This window comes from Mya arenaria, chromosome 7 (assembly GCF_026914265.1).
Source record: "Mya arenaria isolate MELC-2E11 chromosome 7, ASM2691426v1".
In the NCBI taxonomy this organism is placed as follows: Eukaryota; Metazoa; Mollusca; class Bivalvia; order Myida; family Myidae; genus Mya; species Mya arenaria.
In genome coordinates this window covers 17,158,472-17,172,937 of record NC_069128.1, presented here as the reverse complement: position 1 = coordinate 17,172,937, position 14,466 = coordinate 17,158,472, and the positions used below count along the sequence as shown (strand labels likewise).

Below are 14,466 nucleotides of genomic sequence, written 5' to 3'. Positions count from 1 at the left end.
TTGGAATTCATATTGTACAAAAAAGAACCATCATAGACTGTTGATATGTACAAATAAAACATTCACAAATAAACAAATAATTATATCACCAGATAGCAAAGATATGGAATAATTTTGTGAACATGAAAATATTTGGTTAAGCATTTTTACCATTATAATTAACCAAGGTGAACAATACTAAAATTGTTTGGATTATTTTTCAAAATATATCACAGAACACATGTATTTTGATCTCAATGAATACTGATTATAAGTTTTTAGTAAAACATGAAGCATGGATTGTCATATATACATATTTATACTTTTCTGAAAAAGAAATGTCCCCAGTTAATAAAAAATATCAAGTAATGTACGCAACTGAGAACATTATCTAAATCATGTGTAATTAAAAAGTAAAGATAAGAAAACATATATATGTTGTTGTTTTCAAATTCTTATTTATTTGTTGTTGTTTTTTATTATTCTTAACGAAAATTCCAAGGTAATCTAGTGTAACAAAGATTGTTTAATATGCCAAAACCAATTGAGAACATTTTTTACCTAACATTTCCGGATAATTGCTGCAGTATTTTGCCTTTATATAAAGTTATTGACAAAAAAAGTAACAGTTAAAACATACATTAGATTTTGCATCCTTGCTAGGCTGTGAGTTGAGCGAGTTATTAAGTGTTTACCGTATTGAATTTTTGAAACAACTTGGGGCTTGGTGATTTCTTGCAAACATTTTTTGTAACAATTTTTTTTTCTTATATTCAAAATTTGTGTAAGATAACAACGTAGTTTCAACTAATAAGGTTATAATTAATTACGCTTGATTTTTATGGATAGTTTTTCTTCCTTTTTATCAAGTGTAACCAACCATTTACTAATTATAGCATCAACTGCGTCATTACTTTAACTATTTAAAGAAAAGCTATTCAGCATTAAATTTTAGTTAAGAGTATTTTAGCATCATACTAGCAAACACAATATTTTCCTATAAGGATATGAATAATGTCCTAAAAATTGGCCAATAAATTGTAATAGTGAGAAAAAGTAATAAAATATGACATTTAAATATCAAACTTGGGAGTTAATCAATTAAAAAAACAGGATAGGAAATACTAATTTCTTCAAATAATTTCTCCCACATTTTATTTGTGAGTAATTAAATACGACTATTTCTAAAAAATTAAATGCACGTATATAGAAAAACAACATTTTTTATGAGACCCTGAAGTTTAAAGCAAATGCACACAAATAAAAAATTGCACAATTTTAACAATATTTTACAAATATTTAACAAGTGAGCATTTGTCATATACTAAAAACAGAAAACTACATGTGGTCATTCGATACGAAATTTATTACACGTTTTCTAATATTAATAATAAAATGCTTGGCTGCCATGTTATAGATTTTAATATGAGTTTTAATCAATCTTAGAAAACATGTTAAATAAATTGCGTATTGAATAACAATGAATGTGTTTATATCATAAATACTGTAAACTTGATGAATAACAGCGCTACACGAATGAAAGTTGCTGTATAGTGGGTACATTTTCAACGCTATTAATACATGACATTACATCACAAGCTATTACGCTAGTTATTTATGAAAAATATATAACAACACTTTTTCATTATAGCCATGTCATTTATGATATAAACAAAACAAATTTTAAAACAAATTTGTAAATCACAGGAATATGTACATGTAATTTTAAAAACAATGTATTGCATTCATATTGATCCAAAGCAAACTATTTCAATGATATTAAGAAATCGGACCCACAAATATTTTTACACATTTTTTTCTTAACATAAAATCCTTTCAAAAGATTTCTAAAATCATATGGGTTCAAGGTTCACACATTTGTGTATCCGATAACTCTTAGATAAGTCAATAATTGAAACATTTTACTTTGAATCACTCTGACCTAAACTTTAAAATGCATCAAATAAACACATAATCTTTTATTAACAAAACAGTTTTAATATCAAATGATATGTATATATTATATATAATACTCTGTATATTTTGATTGTCTATATGTTAAAGCTAATCAAGATTATAAAGTCTGTATACACACACCTTGCCATGTAAAATTATTCTGTATTTATGTACAATGTATAGATTTACAACATCTTACGTAAACAATACAAGTTGAGTGAGATTCAATTCACATGGTCAAACTTGAGTATTCAACAAAATTTCATATTTACAAAAAATAACAAAATGTTGGTGTATCGAGTCTCAGCTATGTCAAAAGTGACGTAATCATTAAAATGCAAACACAATTTAAAAACTAGTGATGAAAACATCCTTAGAATGTTACAAAACGAAGAAAGTATTTAAAAAGGGAGATAACAAAAATGATAGAATTAGTACAAAACAACTATACCAAGCATTACCTCCCTTTGAACATGTTGGTGATTTATGTGAATAAAAGATTTGGTTCAATATGTCAAAAAGGGTCAAATGCTTTGGTTTAATATGTCAAAAAGGGTCAAATGCTTTGGTTTAATATGTCAAAAAGGTTAAATGCTGTACAAAAAATGTAAGTCAATTTGGAGCAATCAATAAAATCGCAAAATCAATCCAAAAAACATTCTGGTAAATTAATCATACACATTATGTTAAATGAAAATGAAAAAAGAACACATTTTTTATTAAATCCTTGAGTTTCTCATATGAGTGACAATGATACACATATATGGTATATATAAAAAGAAAATATTTCATTCCATTTCTTTTTATGACAAATATAAGTTCTTTTTAGCATGAACATTAAGAACAGATTTTATTAAGGTCTAATATTCTTCACCTTAAAAAATGTATTTTAAATAATATTGGACAAAAATAAAAAATGCTAGCAGACCTTTTTATATATCACATGAATTGTAAGTTACTTTCAGTATTCATTAACACTTCCAGATCTCAGCTACCATAAATCTGACAATATATATTCATTACAATGTCAAATTAAAAAAAAATAGTGAAATAAAAGAAATATGAGAACATTGCGTATTTTCCATTCTTTGGCTGAACAGCTCAACACTTACTTAAAATTTACAGGCTGATCTGATAGTTTTGCCTAAAACTATACAATCTGATTTGAAACATGCACTCACTATTTAACTGAAATTATTTGATGTTAAAATACAATTATTTCATAAGCATACAGGGTCACAAGGCATCGGAAACTCACACATCACCACCTTAAAATAAAAGAACTCAATATCTGCTCCTATTCATGTATTATATGCACATATTGAGTTCTTGTTCTAAGCTGATAATATTTGAGTATCATATACCTCAAGTTCGGAACAATAATTTACAATTAAAATGTAAGTATCTTAATAAAAATTAAGCGATTGTTCATGCTCCATACTCTATGATTTTATCATCGGGGGGCACACCATGACCGCTTGTCCGTTGATGATCGCGGGTGGGGGGTAATCTACATCTCCAGTGGAGTGACCGCCATTGCTTGACCCTTCAGACTCATCCAGGCTGACCTCTCCTAAACTGTCCACTGACATGTCAGTGTGATCTTGACCACTGGATACTGGCGAAAAGCTTGGCATGTGGTCACTAGGAATTGGAGACAGACTTGGGAACTGGCTGCTGGACATGGGTGAAAGATTGGCCATCGCATTTCTGTAAATGTACATAGAACTTACATTAATTATATGTTGAAATATTATCGATATGATTTATACTAGGGATGCAAACGAATATTCGAATATTCGAATATTCGATCGAACGTTTGGTATTCGAATGTCAAAATAGGTATTCGAATATTCGATGTTTTTGTTGAAATAATAAATTAATACACTTTTTGCCTACAACTGTCATCTTCGTCTGTCTTGTTTTTACAACGACCCCTAATGCCATAGGTGTGAACTTGATGACACAATACACGCGTCATATCGGATATATCGCCGGGAACTATAAACAGTCCCCGTAATTTTGCATTTACTGGCTGTTAGACAAGTGACATAAAACACATTCCAATTATTTTGGGTACATTTAAATGCCAGAACGAGGCTGCAAGTCCCACGTTGGCGCATATCGTCATTTAACCGGGACAAACGCAATTCCCTGATCTTATTTTGCATTTTTTTACAAAAATGAACGCAGAAGTTTGTTTTCTTTGTTAAAGATATATTGCTTTTTCTTGGGATATATTTTGTAAATGGGAAATTCAGAGGCTAATTTGTGGAACAATAAGGGTCCGTCGCGTGTACCGAATACGACCAGGAAGGGTAACAGGGCCCCCACTATTACTTTAGTGAATAATAATAGTTTACTACAATTCTTAAAGGTTCATTTTGGTGTTCGAATATTCGAATATTCGATCGAAAGAATTACCGAATATTCGAATATCACTTTTGCCATTCGTTTGCATCCCTAATTTATACTAATTCATTTTTGCTCAATTGTAAAGACATCTGAAATCTGATATGAAATCCTCTCAAGTCTTATTTCCTGGACCAAAACCTGTGTGCTTTTTGAAAGCCCATTAGAAAGTATCTCTGAAGGAGCTCAAACCCACAACCTTTATGGTGAGAGGCAGACACTTATAAAAACATGTTCTAAATATAAAGGGAAGATATATTTCACAGTGAAATGATGATGCACTATCTTTTTTTACTCTTATCTCCAAAAGTTTTAGCTTAACACCTTCATCAGTAGAGCGTAGGCATTTACATGTATTTTTTTTTTCTTACATATTACAAATACGCTAAAGCCCTAAAATTTGAACTATATACTTACATGTCCATTTTTCCAACCATGGAGGCGGCAAAGTCTTTCGCATGGGTCAACATGTGTGAATCTCGGATCGACTTTCGACTGTATGATTTCCCGCAAACCTCACAGCTGAATGGACGCTGCTAAAAAAAAGAAAATCATCATAAAAATATTGTTTAAGTTTATAATCTTAACCCATAGCATTCATCAAAATTAAACTATCCAATAAAAAGAGCCTCAATTCTTGGCATCAAATATTTCAACGAGTCTTGCTATATAAAAATAAAATCCAGAGTTTGAGCAAGCCCAGTATTGGTACCCAAATTTACCCAGCTTCAACATTTTATCTATCCTAGCATATTATGTTTAATAAATTTGGGAAAAAACATCACAAAGATCACAAACTAACCTGAGTGTGTTGGAACAAGTGCTGTTTCAGGTTTGACTGGCATTTGAATCTCATGCTACAGAACTCACACGCGTAGGGTGTTTCGCCCGTGTGTTTGCGCATGTGCGTCTGCAGGCCAGAGGATATCTTGAACGTCGCCTGTAAACCACCAAGGTCAAAATTGTTATTAGAATTATTATATCATTCTAAAACTTTGCATTTAAAATTGAACCTATACATATTGTTTGTGAGATTCCTGGACAGAAAAAAAAGAGTTCAACACATGCTTATAGCTTTTTTTAATATTTTAATATTGTAGATCAATTTTGGCATAAACTGTGTTAAGCTCTAACTTACCCCGCAGACTTCACACTTGAACGGTTTCTCGCCTGTGTGTATTCTCATGTGAACCTTGAGAGTACACTTGTGTCGGAATCTTCGCTGACACGTGTGACACTCAAATGGTATGTCGCTCTCGTCGTGAACCCGCATGTGCTGTCTAAAGTTGCCTGCGTCATGGAATGATCTGAAAATATATAGAATTTTAATTATCACACTGATTATTTTCTTTTTTTTAAATTTCACAGACCTTGAGGCTTTAGACATATAATGGCCACATACTGTTGTATGTAAGAACAATTTAAGATAAATTTAATTTAATTAAATAAGTTTACTAAAATTGATATTAATTTGCCCAGGCTCGAATGATCTATTACAGAAATCATGTTAAATAAATTTCGTAATAAATAACTACTCTTCTGATATCCTCTTCTTAAAGGAAGATTCACATAGATTCTTTTCGTGTTCACTTCTTCATATTATAGCAGTTATCGCATTAGCATTTGTCTTTTGGATGGACAAGCTTGCATTCATATACTTCTGCATGGCATTACATTTTTAAACAATATCTGCTGTATCAAACCAAAATTCGAGAAAGCCTGAAAGCGTTTTACCTGTGCAGGGCTTGCAGGCTTGTGCTAATTTCGACCACCATGGTTAAATAAAATAAGCAATTCTTCTGCACAGCGTTAAATAAAGTGACAGAGCAAGCCCCGAAAGCATTTTACTATTGCAGGGCTTGCTGGCTTATGCTTACATTTGTATTTCAACCACTGTAATATAGATTCGCAAAATGAATGACATCTATCATAATACCATTTTATTTATACATACCTTTCACATTGGTTGCATTGAAATCGCTTCACGATGTGATCTTTCTTCACGTGTTTTGTCAGGTGCTCGATGTGGAAGAATGCTGAGTTACACATTCGACAGACGTTCCGGTACTCCCCACTATACTTTTCAAACTCACCGGGCTGAAATTGTAGAAAGAGATGAGGAAATTGTATTGGTCAACTATGTAATGTGCATGTGATCGACGTTTAAAAATTTATTTAACAACAAACAACTAATATCAAATGCCAAATTTAATCAACATTTCTGCCATATTAGTAGGTATAAATAGACCGAGTGATGTAATGCTTATGTTTATAGAGATTTTTCTAATTAATAAATGAAATAGAAGTAGTGATAATAATAATAAAAATAATAATATTTTTGTCAAGATGAAATACTCACAACAATCTCACAGCAGACAAGCAGAGAGTCAACAATGGTCTGGATCTGTTCATTGTCTTTGACGAGAAACTTCATAGGGTTGTCTTCTGTTCCATATTCTGCCTCTGTGTCAGTAACTGGTGGTTGGATCGGAAAGAGTTTCTTGAGCGTATCGATGATTGCGTCTGGCGATGCCGTACTTATGTGACTGCGTAGAGCCGGAATATCATCCAGGCTAGGAATAACTGTTCTGTCGACGACTTGACCTACCGAGCTTTCTCTACCTTTCTTTCGTCGCCCAGGCGTTGGTTTGGGGTCTAAAAGTGGGGAGGGAGGTAAAAAGGGCATTCCTGTTGGGAAGCCTTTGAATCCTGCCATAAATGGGGACGGCATCATTCCACTTTTTGAGAAGTAGTCAAGAGCTGAGTTTGGGAATTCCGGCACACGGTAAGGCGATCTGATCTCTTGTTTTATGTCAGGGGTTTCTTGCTTTACTTTTACAAGATTATCATTTTTGTCATTTGTCACTGGAGTTACATTGTTATTCAGGTTTTTCATTGCCATATAGCTATTGTTCAACATTGCGCTCTGCATTAAAGCATGGAATTGCATCAACTGTGTGTTTGTTTGCATTAAATTCGGGCTCGGAAATTGCGGCTGCTTCTTCATCATCATTTCATAGAAATTTTTCAGTTGTGGAGTTGACATACCGGCTAGCAAAGGATTTGGCAGAAAACCGGACGGTGAAAACCCTGGTTGTGTTACAGCGGGAATTTTCAAATTCAATGGCGTAAACTCTTTCCTTTCGTTCTTGGGGAATGCACCATTTGTCAAATTGACTGGTTCAAAACTCATACCATTCTGGACTGGTTTCACTTTTTGTTCTGGACTAGACCTTGCACTTAAATCCATTGGACTGTCTGTTTCGAAAGTTTGCTTACTTGAACTTGATAGATCTAATGGTGAACAGTCCAAAACTTCCGACTTGACAACGTCTGATCTCATCCTTTTACTCGAGTATTCTTCCACATATTCATCTTCATCATTAACGTCAAGTTTTTCACATTTTATTGGAACATATTTTTTTCTTCTGTTTTTTCGTCCACTGCCGCTGAAAGAATTTGGTGGTGTTGAATATGAAGAGGAATTCTGAATTTTTGGTGTTGAAACTAGACCATGTTGTGACAAAGTTACAGCTGTGTTTGAAGATAAATTGGCAGGAAAAGGTGAAAATGGAATTGGCGAAACATGAGTGTTCATATGGTAACTGCTTGCAGCTCTTTTCAGTATTTCTGTAGCAGAAATTGGAGAGACTGATCTTGCACCAATTTCAGAACTGTTCTCCAATTTATCTGTAATCACCATCTTCACTGGTTGTGCGTCTTCTTCGCTATCCTCTTCACTTGTTTGAGCTTCATTCACTCTCAAAGAAAGATCAGTGGCTTCGCAAGTATCACTGTTGACCCTCTCTGTTGGACTAGTCTTATCATGTAGAATTGTCGACAACACATTGTTCATATTTGACCTCTTTCTTTTACTTGCCCCCTTAATCGGCGTTATATCCTCTGTTCCGCATTTCGCCGTCCCCATTGACAAATCAATGACTAGTTTATCTTCCTCATCATCTTCATCATAATCGATGTCTCCAGTCATTTTTTCTTTCTTCACATCAACATTAAAATTCTTACCACCAAACCTGTTTGCAAAATCAATCATCCCATTTTCGGGCTCAAGAATGTAGCTATACTTCATAGAGTCATATTCCTTTTCCTCCTTAACAACCCCATTTTGTAATTCCATCTTCAGACTCATGGCAACATTTCGGGCATTTTCCTCTTGCACCATTTTGTCCATCTGTAGACTGGTTAAGTTTTTCAGACCAGAATCCAATCTAGGAATTGCCTCTAGTGTGTACTGGTAGGCAGTAGACTGGTTTCCCTCCATCAGTCAAATCCAGAAGAAAAACTAATTGTTTGGTTTAAGTTGATCTATCTGAAAAATAAACAGAAAAATAAAACTTTATTTCATTTAATCTTGGTCCTGTGATTTCATGAGCACCAACCGAACTGCCTATGGGGTACAATCATTAAAAGCTCTTTAAATCTTAATAATTATAATTATCTCAGTGAAAAGGCTCAGCCCAAGACGATGGGCTTTATCTATGGAGTTATGTCCCCTTGCGCAGAGCCCAGTCTGTTATATGTACCTTAGGCAGTATTCAATATAATTCTTATCCTCAGATAAGCCTCGGTGATTCCATTCAGTTATTTTTAAGTTCAAACAAAACACTCTGATTCTACTCTCAAACTTAAGTTCGATCTAATTTGATATTATAATGATTATATACTAACCAAGATTAATTTCATATGAACCGAGCATCACCATCAAATAATATAGCTTAAATGATTAGGTATCGAAAATAATTACTAGTCTCAGAATGACCATTTTTAGCTTTACCTTATTTTATGACAGTGTAGAAGATAAGCCTAATTAATTACGAGAAAAAGCTTTGTGTCTTAAAAGTACATCAACAGAAATGCCATGAGTTCTAATATAAATATTTATATACATATTGTGTAATGTCTTTTATTCTTTCTTTCAAAGGCAAAATATTCACCACTGACCATTACAAATTACAAATAAACAACTTAGTTACTTAATTAAGACATTCTTAGACTACAATAATTTAATAATAATTATAAAATATAATAATAAAATATAAAAATAATAATAATAATAACAATATGTAGGAAAAGCTTGAATATGTATTTTAAGAAATAAGTATATAAAACCAACTATAAAATAATCTATAATGTTAATAATTTTGGAATAATGGTTCAAAGTCATGTATATTGTATCAAATTACAATATCAAATTAATATTTTTTTTTAATAATTTCATCTTAGAATGATGTCTTACTTTCACAATATCTTCAATGAATGTTAATGTTTCAAATAGTTAAGTACAATATATTATCAAAAACCAGATAAAATATATATTATTATACCAAAAATATATTTACCTAATTAAAAAAGTTCACTAAGAGCACAAAATTGTAAATATATATCCACTTCTTTATCTATCAATTAAATGACCAGAGCACAAGTTGTGATGGACTTTCATTGAGTTCAAAATCTTATATGGCTTCAAGTAACATATGCTTCAATATTTATCCTTAGGTCTGGATAGTGAAAGCTGTGAACAACACCTGTTATAACTAATTTCGAAGTAATCATGACTTAAAAAGCTCAAAAATGACTGTTACAAACAATTCACATTGGCTTGAGTTTAAGCTCACAAGATCTGCTCACTGATGTGTCATAAATACATAGATTAACTTTTCTAAGTAAATGTCATAACTCATAAAAGATCATATTGAACTCACAAATCTACTCAGATTTTATAATTGGTGGAGTTATACTGTTAGATGGTACAATTATTTTTTTTAAATTTAATTTTGTTTGATATATTCTGGTATTTACCTTAAAAATAACAGTAAAGGATTAGTTTGATTTCTTTTATTAAGGTCAGCTTCCTCATAAAACATGCACCTTTTAAGTCACAAGTTGAAAAAAATAAAGATTAGCAAGTGTAATTTGCAAGTAGGTATCTAAGTTTGTAAAATAAACATTCAAAGGACTGTGTGTAATAAATCCCAAATACTCTTTTTTTTTTTCTTGATGAATTCAACAATTTTTACAAAGAAAATACCATTAAACACATTAAAAACTGCAAAAGTTTAAAAAAAAAAGTTTTAGTATAATGTCAGAAGCTGGGTCGGTCTTGGTTTATCCAGCATTTATTGCAAAAAATATTGAACAAAGTTAAATAAGCATTTGAGGTACAGAAATGCGTAATATACATACAAAATAAGGAGAGATGAAATGCATAAACAGTCAGTAAATCACAGAATTGAGAATTAACCATAATTGGTTTTGCTAAGTCTCTCTTCTGAGGGCCGGTTTTAAGTCATTTCCTATCTACCTAAGTTTAGTTTGATCTCACTGAACAAATGGTATAATAATTAAAAAAATATCTTAAATAGACATTGGTTTGATTCAATATTCATACTTTTATTTTTAAAACACTTCTACATTCCTTTTAATTTGACTATGAATAAAATAAGAAGTCAACTTAAGTAATTGGAATTGACTTATGATGCTTTATAAATACTGCCCCAGGACTACTAAAATGCTCACTATGGCTTCATATATTTCAAGATTTTAGGAAAAAGGCTTTATAACTCTTTCCAGCTCAATTCATTATTTTAATATTTTGTTTATGACTTTGCAAACCTTGGCAGTGTAAGTTTATTTTTATTTTTAATTTGAACCAAAAATCTTTCAGGGAAATAATCATTTAACTTAAAACATTCTTCTTCAATAACAAAAAAGTTGTGGTACTGTAGTTTTCCACTGTATGTATTCCTTTATTAAACATTCTTTAAATTTATAATTTCACCTTGGGGTTAAAATACAAAATTTGTTTCAATTGTCATTCTCACAGTGGAAAATAGCCTACAGACATTGTGAACACTATTAAACGAGGTCTGTTATTTGTTAACAATTTCAAACATATAAGATATAGATCTATAACATCATTTCAATGTCATGTTTTTTATCATTTGACAAAAAAACAAATTTACAAATGATGAATTTTAACAAACCTTGATGATACAATGCAACATGCAGGCAAACTATTCATTGACAAGATTTAGCTCAAAACCTATTGAAATATACTTTTATACTGATTTGGAAGTGATTTTTTAACAACTTGTTTTGAAATTACCTGTAATATACAGTAAACGATACATCCCAAATTGATAAAGAACTACCCATCAGCTAAAGAGTAATTTATGATATCATAAAACCAAGTTCACTTATATAATCCAGTAGTTTTGCTAATATATATTTTCATTGCAGCTTCTTTTATTTATTTTTTGCCTCTTTTAGGATCTCAATTATAATTTTATGATGGGTCGATTGTTCAGAACTAAAGATAACAACATGATTTATGACATCATTGTTAATTTTATTCAGTTGAGGGTTTAACTCCCTTTCCATCTTGCGAACCAAATATTCCCTTCATTTTCACCCTGAATCCAGTATAACAAATAGTATTTAATTTTATTGTCCGAATAATCGGCCTTAATTGAATAATGCCAAATTTTGAGTTTTTGCTCACAGCTAGCTAGCCTACCACCATCTCAAGCCCTCCTTCAACAGGTCCAAAATACAGCCCCCAAAAAGATTGGCTGAGCTCTCTAACTGTACAGACAACTTAACTTTCTACAATTCTTATTATGATGATTAATACAATAAATTGTTATATTAGAAATAACTGGAATTAATTCTTTTGAAAGATCAGCCAATTTAAATTAGAGAATACTTTGTGCCTAGGAATTTAAAAAAAAGTTTTAATATGAACGTATATTTTGTGCGATGTACCTCCTCTGTTTACATAGTATAATGCAGATTGCAGCTTTTTGTAAAAATAACAAACTGATTAACATTATAATATCAAAACTAATGAGGTGTTTGCATAGTTTATCTTCATGTATCGTAGTTTGCAAAGACTATTTAACATCTTGCGGGCACTACTAAACAATTACATATTATTTTTATATTACTTAAGAAAAATCCATATTTCATACAGAGCACCATATAAATATCATTCGTAATTTCCAGTAATATGAACACTCCTCAGTTCTTGTATAAAGGCCTCTAATTACCCACCTATTTACAGGAAATTTGAAATGCGATACCAATCCATATATATATCTGCAGACAAATCTATATTTCATACCTGACCATCATAATAATACTCACTTACAACCAGAAACCATCGTAAACCCAATAGTCAATACTAACTCCATTTTCCACAACATGTGTACACTCGAGGTCAAGTCCTTCTTTCATAAATGTTCCAAACAGTATTTATTACTTTGAGTAGGATATTCATACGAGAAATATTATGTTTAATAAAAAAAAAAAATATGTTAAAATATACATTAACATGTGTATATGCTTGAGGTTAAGTCCTTTTTTCATAAATGTTCCAAATTGAAACAGTATTTATCACTTTGAGTAGAATATTCATCCCAGAGTGTTATGTTTAATAAAAAAAATGCGAAAAAATAAACATGTTGAAATAAACAAATATACATTAAACACTTAAAGGGACTGTACACCAGATTGGCACCAAAAGAAGTTATTTTTCTGTAACGAATCTCAGGACAATTATTAAAAAAAAATGTTTAACTCTTTCATATCATAATTGTAAAAAAAATACCAAAATGAAAAAAAAAATCAAGGCGGAGACCGGGTTCGAACTGGTGTCGCCAAAATTGCAGTCCAGTGTTGTATCCACTGAGCTACGAAGGCTTCCCCTAAACAGTTGGAATATTTAAACTATAAACCTAACTTGGTAATATCACGTGATAACAACGACTAGCCAATCACACATGAGGAATGCATGGACATACCTAGTAATCTTTTTTTAATGGAAAAGACTGTGAAAATAAATTAATTGTAAACTATGTGGTTCTTCAGTAAGTAAGTTTCAATGCATTGTACACAACGATACCAAGATTATGTCAGTTTTCGAGAACTTTTTTTTTTTTTTTTTTTTTTTTTTTTTTTTTCGCGATTTCATTATACAGAGTACAGCCCCTTTAAGTTCCAAAGTTCTTTCACAAAATGTCTAAATATTATTAAATAACTCAAAATCTGAATAGGTAATTTGTTTGTTTGCATTTAATTCCTAATTATTGAGAAAAACCTTATAAATTATACACTTGACCTCAAACGTCCTTTTGCACGAAATAAGCAAATATGATTTATCAACTCAAAATCTGAGTTTGCCAAAGCAAAAATGTATAGAGCTCCAAACTCCTTAAGCACAAAATAACCAAATTATAACTAATTTGAGTAAATAATGCTTACCATCAAAGCAATAATATATAATTCCTAAACATACGAAAAAAGATACAAGCACTGTGAGTTGTGTTGAGATTTAAACTATTAGACAAATATAAGGATATTATTCACATTATTCATTGTAATAGGATATTTTAAAAATGTGTCTGTCTTCTATGGAAGGCCATATATTGTACTACTCACAAAAACTTGAAGATGAATTATTCAATCCACGGTCGCCTTACAATTGTCATTGCGTACATTACAATTTATCTAAAATGAGTTGTTTAAGTATAATTGTACAGCCATTAACGTTTAAGTCATGGTGCTAAGGGACAAGTTTAAGATTTTATCTTAAGTACAGATTGGTCAGATGCACTTTAGCTATAAGTTTTGAAAAAAAATCAAAATGAGAGATTAATGATGTTTTAAGTACAAATATTTTTTATGGCAGTTGATGTTAAAAGAATTATGTTATATTATAAAATGTTATAATATATTGTTAAAATGTAGCAAAAATTGCAAATAATAAATATCAAACAGTAACAATATTCTTAAATTGAACATTTTGCAATATAAGAATACTACATGTAGAAGAAAATAAAAAAAGGTATGCCGTTTAATACATTGAGAGACCAGGATGAAGCAATTACGTAGGCGAAATATTTAAATGGTACCCAGGCAGTTGTCAGCCCTCAACTCGCTGTCTTTGCATCGTTCGTGTGCATACATCCGTAGCCAAATTCTATCGCATATTATACTCACAACGAAGCACCCATTTCTTTTGTACGTCTAAACAGATTTTATAACAAAGACTGAATAGTGTATCATTAGAGAATTGAAACTCGGTATTCCCTAATTTGG

The 14,466-nt window shown here is 31.2% G+C and overlaps 1 protein-coding gene across 2 annotated transcripts; it reads right to left on the bottom strand.

The window, feature by feature from the left end:
• LOC128240160 (uncharacterized) lies at window positions 1–13,678 on the bottom strand. 2 transcript variants are annotated; one of them, XM_052956677.1, is made up of 7 exons: window positions 13,630–13,678; window positions 6,707–8,677; window positions 6,302–6,444; window positions 5,486–5,654; window positions 5,150–5,287; window positions 4,765–4,883; window positions 1–3,645 (listed from the first exon to the last, which is right to left on the bottom strand). In XM_052956677.1, the coding sequence occupies exons 2-7, from the start codon at window positions 8,627–8,629 to the stop codon at window positions 3,378–3,380; spliced, it is 2,760 nt and encodes a 919-aa protein (XP_052812637.1). In that variant the 5' UTR covers window positions 8,630–8,677; window positions 13,630–13,678; the 3' UTR covers window positions 1–3,377. The 2 variants fall into 2 exon arrangements, with proteins under 2 accessions (XP_052812637.1, XP_052812638.1); XM_052956678.1 differs by having other exon boundaries at window positions 4,765–4,880.
• Between the last annotated feature and the right edge of the window lie 788 nt (window positions 13,679–14,466).

Excerpts from the sequence above, each read along its gene's own strand:
- LOC128240160 (XM_052956677.1), bottom strand. The coding sequence starts at position 8,629 with ATGGAGGGAAACCAGTCTACTGCCTACCAGTACACACTAGAGGCAATT. Across the intron at positions 6,445-6,706 it reads TTGTCTGCTGTGAGATTGTT|CCCGGTGAGTTTGAAAAGTA; the intron begins GTGAGTATTTCA and ends CTACAATTTCAG. Across the intron at positions 5,655-6,301 it reads CAATGCAACCAATGTGAAAG|ATCATTCCATGACGCAGGCA; the intron begins GTATGTATAAAT and ends ATATATTTTCAG.